This window comes from Eublepharis macularius, chromosome 2 (assembly GCF_028583425.1).
Source record: "Eublepharis macularius isolate TG4126 chromosome 2, MPM_Emac_v1.0, whole genome shotgun sequence".
Classification (NCBI taxonomy): Eukaryota; Metazoa; Chordata; class Lepidosauria; order Squamata; family Eublepharidae; genus Eublepharis; species Eublepharis macularius.
The window spans coordinates 198,060,526-198,077,270 of NC_072791.1; the positions used below are offsets into that span (position 1 = coordinate 198,060,526).

Genomic DNA, 16,745 nt, shown 5'->3' on the forward strand with positions numbered 1-16,745 from the left:
TAAAGCTCAGAATTAAAAACAAATACACCCATAACTTCTAGCCATCCAGAGATTGCTAAAATGGCTTCCTAACTCAGAAGATGAATGACCTCCAAAAGAGAACTTGCCGTGCACTGCTTTCATAGTGACAATAAGGAGGATGCCCTGTGAAAGTGATCCCAAATGACCACCATGCCCTGGGAGGGTTTCAGAAGTCTGGAAGCTTGATGATGTGTTACGCTTCTTCTTGTGATTCTGTTTCACAGGCTTTATGTGCAGTGGTGGTAGGGGAAAAGACGTGGTGTAGGAAAATTAAAAGTTAATGTAAGAATGGCTGCCTGTGTATAATATTTTGGCCTTGTAAATGTGAATGTGTGAATCTAGGAGCTGGTGCAGGATGATAGTTAAAAGAACGGGGCTATCATCCAGGTGGTTGTCAGTTGCCACCACTAACTCACTGGTAGGGGGGCTTAGGCAGGCTGCTCTTTCTTTCAGTGTCAGTCCCCATCTGTAATATGGGGATGATAATATTGGCCTGTCTTACAAAGCTGTTGTGCAGATTGCTATGACAATGTCCATAACATTCTCTGAACACTGAAAACAGTGGGTAGTGATGACGGTGATTTTGCTTCCTTTGTGACTGAGTGCGTCAAGGCCAAAATGTACACTCAATTGACAAAAAAAGTTTAAGAATTAGGGTTAGATATTGTGGATCTGTTCCACTAGTGGTGACAACTTCCTGTGGCAAAAGAAGCCTTCCTCTGAGGCAAGACCACATAGAAGTGTCTTGTGTCATCATGAGAAGGCACCTTCAGGTGGAAGAAAGCACCCTTGCTAGTGAAATGGATCTGTGACGGCCAGACCTATTACTCAGTTACCATTTATCTTCTGCTAGACTACTGGGTCTGTTGCGTTAATGACATCTTTGCTCATGTGTTTTTATATGATGTTTTGGGCCCTAAACCACCATGTCATCTACCAAATATAAACCTTTCTTTTCAGATGATCATATTTTGTTTACAGTTTGAAAAGATCAATCTCTGTTTAATGCTGTACAACTTTGTTTCAATCTAGGAATGAATTTAAACAAGAGAGAACTTAATGAGCATGTTGAGTTTGAATCCCAAACTTATTATGCTGCTTTTGCTGCCGAGCTTGAGGCCTGTGCCCAGCCGATGTGGGGGCTGTTGTCCCACTGCAAGGTCAGGGTAAGTTGAGCTCTGTCCCACACCCCCATTCCTGTTGTTCTTTTATGACTAGATATAAAAAAAAATAAGCATAATATCTTGCTGTGCTTAAATCTTCCCAACTCTGTCAATTTAATCATCTGGACAAAAGGAAAGCAGCCAAGCAGAAGTTGTAGTTGTAAGCTATAAGAAGGTTTAATTGTATATGGCCAAAGGCCGTCACAATATAAAGTTCAAAACAGTAAAAATAGAAATCTATCTTACAAGCTTGTAAGTTGCAGTTGTAGGAAAAGGAAAGTTAGACATAAAGGATTACCAGGAGGTTAGCCAGTCCACAGCATGAATGAGGGATGGTGTTTTTTACTAACCAGTAGGCTTGCCATAACTCAGTTCTTGTCTATTAATTTCATAAACATTCCTAAACTTAAAAAACTAAACAGAGCCTATTTACACTGAGAAACCTTTCCCTTCTGCAATGTGTGCTGCAATTAGGAGCAGATCTCAGGATCACATGCTGTCTCTTCCATGACTTTTACCATGCTTATATGATACCACCTGAATCTGGAGATCCCACATTTGAGAGCTCTTGGATTATTTTATTTATTAATTAAAATATTTGTGTCCCACTTTTTTTTTTTTTAGTAAAATCGCATAAAAGTCACAGACGGGGAACAGAAAACAAGCTCCAAAATCAGAACTGTTAAGGGTGAAAGAAAGGCCATAAAAGAAGATCTTTTGAGAATAGGTGGTCTTTCAGATTCCCTGGTCCCTGTCTCTTTAGGGCTTTATATTCCACCTTGACTGACAGTGAGAAAGATGGGCTATAAATAGAGTAAATCAGATGCATTTAAAGGTTAAACCAGCTCTTTAAATTGAGAGCAGAAATAGGCAAGCAAGGCAGCTTCAGGTTCCTGCTAACATTCTAGCTGCTACGTTCTGGATCAGTTGTAGTTTCCAGATACTCTTCAAAAGCAGGTCCATGTAGAGTGCAGTAAGTAGTCCAACAATCTGGGCATGAGTTCCTGTTCCAGTTCTCCAGGAAAGAGTGCAGCTGATGAACAGGATAAGCTGGTAAAATGCACTCCTGGCTGCGCCTCTGACTTGTACCTGCAGATACGGTGATGAATCCAATAGTTTATCCATGCTGTGACCCTTAATCAAGTGATGATGCAGGCCTTTCTTGCACAAGCTGCACATCTGTCCAGGTTTAGATATTCCTAATCAACAGTACTTCTGTCTTGCTTGGATTAAGCTTCAACTTATTAGAAGATGGTGGAAATCATCTGCAGTATTTTTGATAATGCCAAAGGATGAAATGCTGCCGCTACATTATAATAGTAATTTGAAAGCTGTGAGAGCATTTCTTATTATTTTCTTACTTATTTTACAAAATTTACACCCCATCTTTTTGCCCTCATAAGGGCCATTAAGGCAGCTAACCATTTAAAACATATATAATAAAATACATCTGAAAAATCAGGGGGAAAACACCCCTTTGTAAGGCCCAGGGTTAGGATTGCATAGCAAGCACGCCAGAGCCTCTAGCCTGTGAGTGGCATACTTGGGCACAGCCAACCGCCATCTGCTAATACAGCCAGATCCCTCTAGTAACATGCCATCTCCATCAAAGGCAGAGCACCAGAAGGCAAGACAGGAAAGCCATGCCGACATCACAACCCTATCTGAGGCCTGTGGTATTTGGCAGATACGCCAACATAACAAATAGTCCAGCATAATGCTTAGTTGGTTTCTTAAGCACTTTTTATATTGCGTCTCAGGAGTCCACTGTTAATGTCTTTAATTTTATTAATAATTACATTTTGCCTAGGTGAGTAATAAAATTTGTTTTGAGCACATGCTGGTGAATAAGCTATTATCTTGTTGTTGAAAAGTGTTTTTACATTTTTGGTATTTATTTTGTACTTGGTAAGTAGTTTAGATTTTATTTTAGGAGTATTGCCAAAACCAAGAAAAGCATCTCAGTATCCAACAAACATTGTCTCTGACTGTGACAATTCAGAACTGCTAACACAATTGGTATAACACTAGAAAATAATTACTTGTCATAATCCATACTGGTTTGTTTTGATTATCTGGCTGTTTGAAACCGTTTATCAGCAAGTTTGGCCTCTTTATTTTTCCTGATACTAAAATACAGAGGGCATATCCATAAAGAGGGATTTATTTCCCTCAGATATTGTACATAAGTTGAGATTTGAAGCAGGCCTGAGGCTTCCCTCCTCCTCTGATAACTCACCATGAAGAAAACACTCTTTTTTCTCCCCCCCTACTTCCCAAAGTAAACAACCAGCCTGATAAAGAGTTGTGGGGAATCTGAAAGCTCCTTACTGTGCTGCGATTTTTTTTTTGTCTTAATGAAACGTTATCATCACACAACTGTTGTCCATTGAGAAGGTAATGAGCAAAATAAGATCTCACGTTTATGTGAAGTTCTGCCTTACATGGTCTGGGTCTGAAATCCTATATTTATTTAGATAAACAGGATTTCCAAAGTCACTTGTTACCTTCTCCCCTATGGTGTGCGAGGCAGGGGAGGAGCTAGGGCAAAGTGTGCAAGCTCTGAGGACCACTCCAAGGTACCAAATAATAAATCAGCAGCCCCAGGTTAAACTGTGAGTGCCACACTGGTAGGCTGTCCTTTGGTAGGAATATATTTTGTTCTCCTTTTATCAGGGCTATTGATTTCATTTGAAAGATTTAAGTGGAGCTTCAGTGTAACTAATTTATGTTTAGTGGGTATGACTCTGCTCCAAAGAGTACTTTTAGAAAAGAATTATGGGACATTCCAGTTCTTGGATCAGATCAATTTATATCTCTTAAACGTAGAGAGATTTCTTTTTTGTTTGTTTGTTCCAGTTCATTTTTCTTAAGTTTGTATGTATTTCTATCCAATTTCAGGAGACACAGGAGTACACACGAAATGTTGTTAGGTACTGCCTAGAAGCACTTCAAGACTGGTTTGATGCGATCAACTTCGTAGATGAGGTATGTGTGTTTAACTCGGCATTGTGGGAGTAAGCTCCACAGTGAAATTCAGACACTGTCTTCTCAGAGCCATTTCACTTAAAATAACGTGCTGCCTTGCTTATCCTAGAACCCCACATTTCTCATCAGCTTGGAAATGCTGACAATCCCTTTCTTTCATGTATTTTGAGGCCTTTCTGCATTCTCAAAGGCAGGATGTGTGAAGAACATGCTTTATTTTAGTAGCAGCATTTCTGGAAATGTTTTTTGGGGTTTGCATTTACTTTTTAAAAATCCTTCTCCATAGTTGTAAAGGCTGGAATACTTTTTTTTTTAATGTTAAATGATTCTCAGGATTTTAATAAACTAGCAGAATGCTCATCATGACAAATGGTGTGTGCGTGTGCGCATGGTGGGGGGAGAGCTTTGCATTGACCATCCAGTTCTCTCCCACCCTTCCTCCAAGGAGTTCAGGGTGGCTAATCGAGTTCTCACCTCCATTGTGTTCTTACAACAACCCTGTGAGGTAGGCTGAGACACTTACTGACCCACGGTTAGTCAATGAGCTTCATAACTGAGTGGGGATTTGCATGTGAGTTTTCCCAGTTGTAATCAGTCACTCTGACCTCTGTGCCGTTACCATTTCTCCTTTCAAAGGCTGCATGGCTCCTCCCTCTACTGTAATCCCCTATTCGTTCTTGGAGTTCTCTGTCAGTGCAAATGAAATGAGGCCATCAGGTATCATGGTGGAGGGTAGGTTTTATCCTTGCAAAAGCAATGTCTCTCACAATCCTTTTCCAAGCCTAAAAGAGGGGAAATATGAATGAGGTTAATAGTGTATAAATGGACTCATGTATTCTTTTAGATAGTGAAATGATTCTGTCTGTCTCTTTCTCTTTTACTGCATTGCAGCCTACTCCGAATCAGGTCACTTTTCATTTACCACTGCATCGTTACTATGCTATGTTTCTGAGTAAGGTAGGTGAATGTTGTTTTTTCCCCTTTGGAGGAAAGGAATGCTTGTTTAGCTTTAAATGTTTTAATGTTCTGACAAAATATTTACTCATTTTTTGCTTGTAGGCTATTAAGTGTCAAGAAATAGATCTGGATTCCCTTCTCCCAGACCAGGAGATGCTGATGAAGTTAATGGTTCACCCTCTTCAAATTCAGGTGAGTGATCAGCTACTGGGTGGTTGGTATACTGTACTTTTTTTTTGCAATGGGCAAAAATGTGTGAAGGGACCATCATAGGGGAAATAGTGCTCAATGTGGGAAGATTTCCTGTTCCTTTGGTTGCTGCCCCAGCTCTGGTGAAGTCTGCGAAACATCATAGCAGAGCAGGTTTGGGGAAATGGGTTGTTGTGGATTTTCTGGGCTGTATAGCCGTGGTCTTGGCATTGTAGTTCCTGACGTTTTGCCAGCAGCTGTGACTGGCATCTTCAGAGGTGTAGCACCAAAAGACAGAGATCTCTCAGTGTCACAGTGAGAGATCTCTGCCTTTTGGTGCTACACCTCTGAAGATGCCAGTCACAGCTGCTGGCGGAAACATCAGGAACTACAATGCCAAGACTACGGCTATACAGCCCGGAAAATCCACAACAACCATCGTTTTCCGGCCGTGAAAGCCTTTGACAATATATAGGTTTGGGGAAAGATTGCAGGAAAGAGGGATGGGGGGAACCAGGAAGGTGCATGAAAGTGTCTTGATGCTGTGGAGAAATGGGGAGACGCCCACTTCCCAATAGCATCCAAGTCCAGGCAAACAATCCTTGTGTTAAGTGACTTGTATCTTGGAACATGATTCAGAAGAAATGCAGCCACACAGAAAGGTATCAGGACCCCACATAACAACTGTTGATTGTTTGCACTACAAAGTCAAACTTTAGGGTATGCCTAAAGGTTTTATCAGTCATTCAAAATCTGAATATACTGACAGACATACTCTTGATCCAACATGGGGTTGGATCTAACCAATTTTTCTGCTAGTGAAAAAGAGAAAGAAGGGAATCCCCTTTCACTACTAAAAAGTCTATGCTGGTGATCATGGTGAACTAAAGTTATGTGTGAGTGGGGCTGTAATAAGGAGGGGAACTGGGTGAGATTGAGTGAAAAACCTGGCAGAATCCAACCCCAAAATTTGTTCTCACTTTTTTTTTTGCTTTGTTTTAAAACTAGGGAAAGAAAAATGCCATGCCTAACCAATGGATCAAAGTTTTGATTATACATGCTCAAAGGGTAAAAGTAAAAACTTGAATATTGTTTTGTTTTCCTCTTTTTTGTTTTGTTTTTGGTAGGCCAGCCTCTCTGAAATCCATAGTAACATGTGGGTAAGGAATGGCCTGCAGATTAAAGGACAAGCCATGACTTACGTGCAGTCTCACTTTTGTAACTCCATGATTGATCCTGACATTTACCTGTTACAGGTAGGTCCATGTTTTCAGTTGCCTCGTCTGCTCTATGTTAGTAGAGAGTTGAAGAGTGATGACTAATGCATATGTGCTTTTTAAAAAAACAGGTCTGTGCTTCTAGACTTGACCCAGATTATTTTATTTCCTCGGTGTTTGAAAGGTAAGGTATTGTATTAATATTTTTTAAAAGTGTGCTATGTACGTATGGGATGAGGGATGCTGTGGCTCAAGCACTTTAACAATCTCCTCTCTGATTAAATTCAGTGCAAGCATTTGGGAGAATGACAAGCAAACTTGGTGAATTATTTCTTCCATCTTTTTTAGTTTTCCCTGTTCTTGTGAGAAGTGTCTCTAATGTGCCTTATCATTCAAGGAGAGGAACTGTAGCTTAAAATTTTTTTTCAGTTGGGGTTCTCTTTCATAGCATTTCTTAGTATGTGCCATGCTCTTAAACCTCTTGGTGATGTATTTTCTGAGGTTGGTTGGAAAATGTGTCAAAGCGAGGGTTTAACAAAGCATGAGAACCTATAGAGGACTATTTTATTAATAGAAAAGGAAGCAAAACAAGACACTTTCGCTGCTGCTTGTGTTCAGTCATTCTGATGTTTTTTAACATCTAGTATTGACCTGATAAATAAATATGAATGGAATCAGAGTGTCTGCAATAAAGTAAGCATAACAATGATTGGAAAGTCCTTTATTGTGTTGAAAAGCAGGCATGTATGTTTGTGGTTCTCCTGAATATTAATTGGCATCTCCTTCTCGCTGTCCAGTGTTAATGGCATTGGGAGGATCATAGGAGTATGTACTTGCTCTCTGTCTTTCCATTAACACCAGGAAAAAGAAAAACAGCCCAAACTGATAGTGCCATATAACAGCACTTCCCCCGTGACAGCCTGAAGGCGTGGATAGAAGTGAAAAGGCTACTAGAGAGAACAGTATTTGTGCAAGCACAGTGTGATCTGAGTGATGAACCCAAAAAGGTTGTTTGCAAGGTTAAATAAGGATGCTTCCTTTTTTTAAAAAACAGCCAGATCCTGTACTGTTTAGCAAGTATTGTGTATGGTCCAGAGAATGCTAAAAAGGCACATGATGCTGTTGTATTGTTAAAGCTAGGAAGAGTCAGCTTGGTCAGTTCCTGGAGGGGCAACTGCCGGAGAGTTTTGTGTGAGAGCAGCAGAAGATAAGTTCAATACATGTTGATCCGTTGCATCTTTCAGTTTGTTGATGTTAATGCATTCTCTAAAACTGAATTTTCTTTTGTAGGTTCAAGGTGGTCGATCTCCTAACAATGGCTTCTCAGCATCAGAATACAGTATTAGATGCAGAGCACGAGCGATCAATGTTGGAAGGGGCCTTAACGTTTCTTGTCATTCTCTTAAGTCTCCGATTACACTTAGGTAAGATTGCTGGTGGGTACAGCATTCTTCAAACGACTCATTAGCAATGAATATGCTTGACTTGTTTACCAAAATCTTGGCCTTTCTTCATAATGAAATGCAAGTTCTTAATAAAAATAACCAAAGCATAATACTGTGCTCAAACAGTCCCTCTCAACTTTCTTGGTACATCTTCAATAATTATCATGTGTGAGCTGTAGATGACCATGGCAGAGATGTGTGGTGATGAATTTTGTGCCATAGTTTCTCATCTGGGACTGTATTGTGTCTTCTTGGAAAACCCCCAGAACTAGCATTATGTTTGGGGGGTGTATGGTGGGCTGCAAGGGGGAGGCAAAAATTCAGGTGGGTGGGAAATCGTTCTGCTTGCAGAAATGCTGCATTGGTTCTAAGCCTCCATTTTGATCAGGTTCCTGCATTTGGATGTCATTCATTGGGATCTGGAGGTTGACTTAAAAGATTGAAACAAGGAATGTTTTAGCGGGGCTCTGTGAGAGTTGGAATGCAGGTGTGGGAGGGTGCACAAGAACAAACTGAGGTTTGTTGTGAGGTTTGGTCGCTGTCTAAATTTGAGTTGAGGTGGCTCTACTTTCTATCAAGCTATGTGATATGTTAATTTCACTGTCACTTACCCTCTAGGAATGACTGATGATGAGATCCTGAGAGCAGAGATGGTTGCTCAACTGTGTATGAATGACAGGACTCACAGTTCACTACTGGACCTTATATCCTTTGAATCTCTTAAATAATTTTTGTTATACTTTTGATTTATTACATTAGGGAGGATATGGTTCATCAGTATGGACCTATTTTATAGATGGGCTCTTGAGAGAGAGAGAGGTTACATCCTTGGCAATGGTGATGGATGGGTTCCACATGGTGACTTGCTTACCTGGGGTGAAGGTTGTGTGTTGAAGGTCGAGAAAGCTTTAAGAGGCAGAGTCTGTTCTCCCTCAGAACTGCAATGGATGGGAATACTAAGCCAGAAAGGTATCTTAATACTGAGGACATACTGTTGTGCACCTGACCAAATTACTGAGGATGATCTTGAAGTGGAGAAAGAAATAAGGCAGGCAACCAGAGGAGAAGTTGAGGTAATAATAGGTAACATCAACTAATTTCATTGTATTTGGGCAAAGAAACAATTTCTAGATGCCAGAAGTGATTCTGCCTTGGAGCAGTTGGATATGGAGCCAAACAGATGTCAAGTGACTCAGAGTTTGAGTCCCGAGTGGTATTCTGGATGTGGTGTGAGATATAAGTCCTGTTACACTGATTGGGAACAGTGATCACAGTACCATTAACTAGGGCTGTGCGCTTCGGTATGCTTCGGTATACCGAAGCAAAGCTTTCCGAAGCATTCGGAAAACTTGGGGCTCGTTTAAAGGGCTCCGCTGCTGCTTGCAAGCAGCGGCAGGGCCCTTTAAACATTAAACCCCCACCTCCCCCGCCACCTACCTTGCAGTGGCTCCAGGCCAGCTCCTCTGCCACCACCGCGCTGCTGCCCAAGCCTGCGGGGCGGTGGGGAAGGCCGGAGCTGCCGCTGCTGCCTCCGGCCCTTCCTGCCCCTCAAATGGCTGTGGTGTGCCAGCGCCGCGGTGGCCATTTGAGGGGCAGGAAGGGCCGGAGGAGGCGAAGAAAGCCCTTCCTGCCCACTTACCTGGGTTATCAGCTGGGCGGCGGCAGCAGCACAAGGCTGCGTGGCCTGGAGCCAGCCAGCTCCTCTGCTGCCGCACTGCCGCCCGAGCCTGCAGGGTGGTGGGGAAGGCCGGAGCCGCCTCCTCCAGCCCTTCCTGCCCCTCAAATGGCTGTGGTGTGCCAGTGCCGCCGCGGCCATTTGAGGGGCAGGAAGGGCCGGAGGAGGCGAAGAAAGCCCTTCCTGCCCCTCAAATGGCCGCTGCGGCGCCGGCACATTGTGGCCATTTGAGGGGCAGGAAGGACCGGAGGAGGTGGCTCCGGCCTTCCCCACCACCCTGCAGGCTCGGGCGGCAGTGCGGCAGCAGAGGAGCCGGCTGGCTCCAGGCCACGCAGCCTTGTGCTGCTGCCGCCGCCCAGCTGATAACCCAGGTAAGTGGGTGGAGGTTGGAAGGATCTCCCCAGGACTGGGTGGGGGGTGGGGGGGTCTCCCCAGGGGGGGTGGGGGGTGTCGGGGTTGCTCCAGGGAGGGGTGGTGGTGGTGGTGGTGGTGGGGAGTCCCCCCCTTGCTTCAGTATGCTCTGAATCTTCACGGAGCATACCAAAGCGATTCCCGAACCCCGAAGCCGCTTCGGATTTGGGGGTATTCCAAAGCAGGAATAACGAATCTACCCACCCGTGCACAGCCCTACTGTTAACTTGAGTTTTGTATATAATTGGCCTGATGGATTTATACTCCTGTGTATCTGAAGTGAGCTCTGACTCACAAACATTTTTGCTGGAATAGATTTTGTTAGCCTTTAAGATGCTAGTTTGAGACTTGTCAAAGGGAGGTTTCCCCCAAAGTCCCGCAAAACCACTTTTAATTTCAGAAGAGGAATCTTCTAAAAATTTGAGATTAGTCAAAAGGGTGTTTAAGAGGGTCAAATCTCTTCAGGATGCTAGAAATTATTTTAAATCCACAATAACAGATGCTTGGATAGAATACTTCAGATAGCAGAGATACCACCAAATCTAAGAAAATGCTAACATGGTTATTGAACAAGGTGGAGGAATCCATAAGGCAAGAAAGCTTTCTTTAAAATGTGGAAGTCTTTCCCAAATAAACACTAAAGGAGGACAGGCTCTGGGAAAATAAATGTAAGTTGATGGTAAGACAAGCAAGAAGAAAATGAGAAGCATATTGCTGAAAGCATTAAGACAAACAAGAATGAAATACCTCAGAAACAGGGAAGTGGCCTGAGTGGTTGTAAGGATGATGGGGTGGGGAATCAAGAAATAGTTGTAGAAAGATGGGGGAACATTGCAGAAAAGCATTCACTACAGAAAGTATTGACCAACATTAGTGCTGCTCATTTCAGGAAAGGTATTGAAAGAACTACGTGAAATAAAGGTGTGTAAAGAGCATAGACCCCCTTTGTCCTGATCCCAGCTTCCAAGGCTAGTTAACCCAGGGATTATAGGGATACCTAAGGAGGGGTTTCACCCCAAGCCAAGGGAAACCACTTGGCTTTCAGATTCGGGCTGAGTGTACACCCCCTAGCAAGTAACTCACAGTCTAAATAACATTAAAACACTCCGTTTATTAAGAGAAACAGTTCCAGAGCGTTTGCACATGCAAAAGTTGCTCTTCATTAAGATCTTGGCAAGGCAGAAAACAATTGAAACTTCACTAAACTATATAACCTAGCTAACTAAAACACTGGAGGTTAGCTCTCTAACAATCTTTAGATCAAACTTCCAAGCCAGAGCTTCTCACCCGCAGCCCAGCAAAGTCCATTCCAGCCAGGTCCAACCAATATTTTTCAGTGAAGCTTCACACATCACAAGGGGCTTCTGTTGTTGACCAAGCCGTGCTGTGCCTCCTCCCCCAAGGGAGCCTGAGCTGCCTCCTTTAACCTCCCTTAAACCAATCAAAAATTCTCCTAGTTTGTTAGTATGGCTAGCATGTAATACTTTGAAGGTGCTGATTGTAAATTACGTCAGCTTTCAGTACCACGCTTCTCAAGGCACCTCCCAAACAAATAGCTGGCAGCTGGAGCCAGGCACAAAGGGAAACAAGCCTAATCTACAACCCACTAAGAAAACTTGATGTTTTAAAGGAACTGACAAGGGGCTGTTCCTTACAAGGTGATAAGAGAGGAAGTTAAGGGGCTGGTGGACAAAAACTAGCAGTCACTGGCCCAGATCACAAATACCTGATGCATCCTAAGGAATGCAAAAGTGAAATTATTGACCTCCTCACTTTGCTAAAATTTACCTCCTTTTCAAAATATTGTAAATGTAACACCACTTTTAAAAAAAAGGAATCCAGAGAAGATCTAAGAAAATAGATGGATAGCCCAACTTCTGCTACCAGTGGTGGAAACTGTTATTAAAGTTTGAAATTATTAGGCACATAGAGGAACAAGCAGTTAGCATGGTTTCTGTCCTGACTCACTAACCTTTTGGTGTTTTTTGAGAGGGTTAACAAACACCAGGATAGTAGCCATAAAATATTTGGACTTGCAAAAATTATTTTGACAAATCTCTTAAGAGTGGGTCCAGAGTAATCATATCAGTCCTTGATGAGCCCTTTCATAGATCTGAAACTGGTAAAATAACAGAAACTAGAGAGCTCACCATGAAAGGAGGTAAACAGTAGGATTCCTCTCTTTGTCTGGGAAGTCTGAATCAAAAAGAATTTCTGTTTCTGATGAGGAGAGATTGTATTTGAAATTACTTTTTACATTTATCCATATTGTCCTGATATGATAGTGTCCTACCACTTCAGATAATTTGCCAAGGCAGAGGAAACAACCTTGTGTTAATTCATTATTTGTAACACTTGTATAAATTCGTTTTGAAGCTGCAGTGCATACCAAAACCCACAAGGGTGCAGTCTGGTATTATTCTTCTGGTGAAGATGTCGCATGGGTATTGTTCCTCTGAACCCAACAAAAGGATGAAATGTTAAAACTAGCTTGGGATTCAACATTGGCTCAGGCTGTGGGTAGCTGCAGTTTGTTTTCTTGTCTTTAAAAAAATTGCATTGATTAGAATGAATTTAATGCCACTAAAATGTTTTGCCCTGACTTGGATGGCCCAGACTAGCCCGATCTCATCAGATCTTGGAAACGAAGCAGGGTTGGCCTGGTTAGTACTCAGATGGGAGACCAGCGTTGCCATGCAGAGGTAGGCACTGGCAAACCACCTCTGTTTGTCTCTTGTCTTGAAAACCCTATTGAGGGAGGGTCACCCTAAGTTGGCTGAGATTTGGTGACACTTCACATACACGCGCAAATGTTATATTTATACAGGTGTATTCTTGAGCATTGAGGATTTGGGGTGGTAGTTTCATTTTTATTGTAGCTTTTCTTTCCCAGTATATCAGCACTTTAAAGGTATATGTATGATTAGGAATAAAAACCCTGATATCTTTTAAATTTTCTAACCATACGTGATTTTTCAGAAGAGAAATAAAAATGCCATAGGAATAAAATGTCATACTGAAGATAAAAATTCCGTGTGAACTCTAAAAAGATTGTTTTGAATGGGATTTATTGTCAGAGATAGTCCTCTTGTGGTGAAATAAAGCAACAGCTTCATTCTGCATGGAAACATGTAAAAGGAAGACTATTGGCATGTATCCAACCACGCAGTTCTGAAGACGAGGTGGTGGCGATTTTTGCCAGTTTCTCCTCTCACTGCAGATCCCTGCTTTGCCCCTAATCTGTTCCTGAGAACCCACTGACCCTTAGAAACAAAATTGGGTGTGTGTGTGTCTCAGTGGGCAGTAGTGGGAGGAGAAAGCTAGAAAATTCCCCTCCATGAAATTCACAGATGGTTCAATACATGCCACTATTTCAAACTGGTAAGAGTACATATAGGAGGATGTTGCTATGTAAAAGATCCAGGCAACATTATTTACCTTAACCTGAGGGTCACATTCCAGAAAATCCTAATCCTAAAAGTGGTATTATTCCTGGAAGTTTAAGCTTTGAATCAATGTTGTCAGCTGTGGCTGATTTCAAAGCTCCGGTGTTTGAGCCTGGGGGCTCTATGCAACAAGGAATGTATACACCTAAAGGTATGTGAAGTTTTAAAGTGTGACAGCATGCATGCGAAAAATATGTATACGTTTTGTTACTTCTCTGGTATGAATTACAAGTACAAAAGTTTTTCTATTTGGTTTTAAAGTAATGCTATTGTTAATACTGTGTTTATACTTCAGCTTCTTGTCTGGAGTTCTTTTCTTTCCTCCATTGCTCAGTTTATGTTTAAATAAGCAACACAAAATCCTGTCTGGAAACATGAAATGAATAAGGGCTAAAACAGCTGGACAGTATTTTTTGTCTGTTTGTTCAAACCTGTCTTAAAGAGAATAGTTGCAAGTTGTGAAGGAATATGATAAGCAAAAAGGGGGGCGGGGAATAGCGTGGTTTGCTGCTAAAAAGTACATGTGGGGTAATGAAAATGCAGTCAGATTTTAAAAGCTTTCTTGTTTAAAGGTAAAGTTCTGAAATGTATTCCAGATTTATGATAGATGTCTTCCATGTTTTTAACACTAGCTGAAGTTTGGGATCAGGAATTTGACCCAGTCATGGTAATTCTTCGCACTGTTTATCGTAGAGATGTGCAGTCTGCAATGGACAGATACACAGCATTGTAAGTTGAATATATATTAATTGCACACTCTGAATACTGCATTACGTAATAGCTTAACAAAATGCCTTTAACAGAGCCATTCAGAAAACATGATCTGCTGTCACACAAGAGTTGTTTAGAAGTAGTGAGGAGGGGATGAGGAGATCTGCATAGTATGGCGGTTTTAAACAGATCCATATAGAGTGGGTGCATTTATTGTGAACTAATACATATAAAAGGGTAAATAAAAGTAAGGTTGTCTGCTGACTTCATTTGTTTGATTGCTTCTGCCTTTTAAGCATATGAACTGGTTAATTAAATATGCAGTCTCAAGTACATTGAGTCTCCATATCGGTGCATTTTTGAAATATTGAAAATGAAACAAAAACGATTGCTCTAGAAGAAAATAGGTTCTTTTCTTTTTCTTTTTGCAGCTATCAAATTTCTACAGAGCTTTCATTGTTTGCCTTGGGTCTATGAGAGCAAGGCAGACATATAAATATATGGAATAAAGATTTAAATAAAGTAGTAGTACTCAAAGCCCTTCATGTACATTATCATGCCCTGCAATGTAGGCCAGTGTTATCATCCTAATATTGCAGGTGGGTGGCAGAGGCAGAGAGAAAGTGGACTGTTTGTTGTGGACTGCAGATCACAACTCATTCTCTTAGGCACCTCACTAGTATGCCAGTTCACAAAAATAGCTTTAGGATATATGTTCACAGCAACTGTTTTTCAGGCTCATCAGTTTCAATTGTTCCTCACCAGTTAATTTGCTGATCTTGGGGAATGCCTTTTTCCCGCATGGCTCAACCTCCATTTGTTAAGCTTTGCATCCTGTCTATCCAGGAAGTTTAATCAATGGGGTTATGAGGTATAACATTCTCAGTTGAGGGCCCTCTGGAGGTCCATCTAAACTACTTTCTTCGTATCACAAGAAACGTAGATAAAGACTTTCCTCTTCAGAACTGCTTTTAGGCTGAGAACTGATTTGTTTTTATAACTCTGGCACTATACCCTATTTTTTTTTGTATGTCTGACATTAAGATTTTTTTGGAAAGGAGTTTGAGCTATTTAAAAAGTTCTTTATTTGGGAAAAGCCTATAGCCTAGTTGATGCAGTCCTTTCCTGGGTGAAAGACCCCTTTGTATTAATCAAATCCTTGATGTAGAGCAGAAGTAAGGGAGACCATGTGTAGAGATGCCAGGCCCCCTACCCCTGGGTGGGAGGTCAAGGGCCCGGCACTTACCTGGTCTTCATTGGTTGTTCGTGTGCAAAGCATGCACATGCTCCTGGTCTGCAAGATGATGTCACTTCCGGGAAGTAATGTCATTGCGCAGGCCACGGGCCACCCTGGGAGTGCTCCTGTGCTATGCAGGGGCCTGATTCAGGCCTGATCCAGGCCTCTATCGGGCCACTGCAGAGTGCAGGACTGCTGCTGTGCACTGTAGCAGCCCAATCCTGGCCGATTTGGACCTGATGCAAGCCAATTCAGCCCAGATTGGCCTGCTGTGGAGTATGGGAGCGCTGCTGCACTCCGCAACGGCCTAATCTGGGTTAATTCAGACCTGATCCAGGCCACTTTGGCTGATTTGGGCCTGGATTGGGTTGCTGCGCCATGTAGAAGCGCATCTCAGGAGGCGCATTTCCTCCCCAGCCAGCCAGGTAAGTGAGGGTGGAGGGTGGGAGCGGGGGACTGACAACCCTATCCATGTGATGTGTAGTGCAAACTGTGTCGGCTGTTTTTGGGATGTGGACTGGAAAAAAATCTGATGCAACTATAAACGAGATAAAAACTTAGTTTGTGGAAAAATTATGGTACTTGCAGTTGATCACACTGGAGATTAATATCTTTATATGTGAGTCCCTGGAATGTTGTGTTTGTTTTTTTTGTATATTTACTAGGGGTGTACAAGAAAAAAAAATCAATTTTCCTGCTTTGGAATTTCCGAAGTGGGGGGGGAAAGTCAGAAATTGCTTATTGACTGGCTTCGATATGCTGTGTAAATATTCGGAGCATACCGAAAAGGCATTTAAACTTCCAGCCCCACCACTTATTTGACCCAATGGGAGGGGGAGGAGGGAGTTCCCTCCTTCCCCTCCAATCTGATGAGGGGTAGGAGGAGGTTCCCTCCTCCCCTTCCCATCGGGTCAAATAAGCAGTGGGATGGGAATTTTAAACCTACACGTTTCTAGCTGTTTGCAAGCGGCTAGAAAAGTGTAGGTTTAAACATAACGCCCCCCCCCCCCCCGCACTTGGCCCCTTCTGCAGCAGGCAAAGAGAAGCGGCGGGGCTGTAGGCTTAAGCCTACAGCTCTGCCGCCAGGTGCTTCATTCGCCAGGGAATCCCGTGGCTGACGAAGGGAAGTGGTGGGGCTAGGCTTAAGTCTGCAGCCCTGCCATTGGATGTTCCGTTTGCCAGCTGCAGAAGGGGCCAGGGAATCCCCTGGCCTCTTCCGCAGCAGGCGAAGGGAACGGCAGGTCTTCTTCATCCAGGAGAATGACAGCCGCGAGGTGTTCAGTTT

General features: G+C 42.5%; 1 protein-coding gene across 2 annotated transcripts in view; it reads left to right on the forward strand.

Annotated features, from left to right (window-relative positions):
• The window catches only part of UBR3 (ubiquitin protein ligase E3 component n-recognin 3), a 158,264-nt gene that overhangs the window by 28,521 nt on the left and 112,998 nt on the right, over window positions 1–16,745 (forward strand). For both annotated transcript variants that reach the window (XM_054971129.1, XM_054971130.1), the window contains exons 10-19: window positions 1,054–1,187; window positions 4,086–4,172; window positions 5,064–5,129; window positions 5,232–5,321; window positions 6,446–6,574; window positions 6,667–6,719; window positions 7,826–7,959; window positions 8,599–8,684; window positions 13,522–13,663; window positions 14,145–14,241. In XM_054971129.1, the coding sequence (XP_054827104.1) occupies window positions 1,054–1,187; window positions 4,086–4,172; window positions 5,064–5,129; window positions 5,232–5,321; window positions 6,446–6,574; window positions 6,667–6,719; window positions 7,826–7,959; window positions 8,599–8,684; window positions 13,522–13,663; window positions 14,145–14,241 (1,018 nt within the window). The remainder of the gene's footprint in view (window positions 1–1,053; window positions 1,188–4,085; window positions 4,173–5,063; window positions 5,130–5,231; window positions 5,322–6,445; window positions 6,575–6,666; window positions 6,720–7,825; window positions 7,960–8,598; window positions 8,685–13,521; window positions 13,664–14,144; window positions 14,242–16,745) is intronic.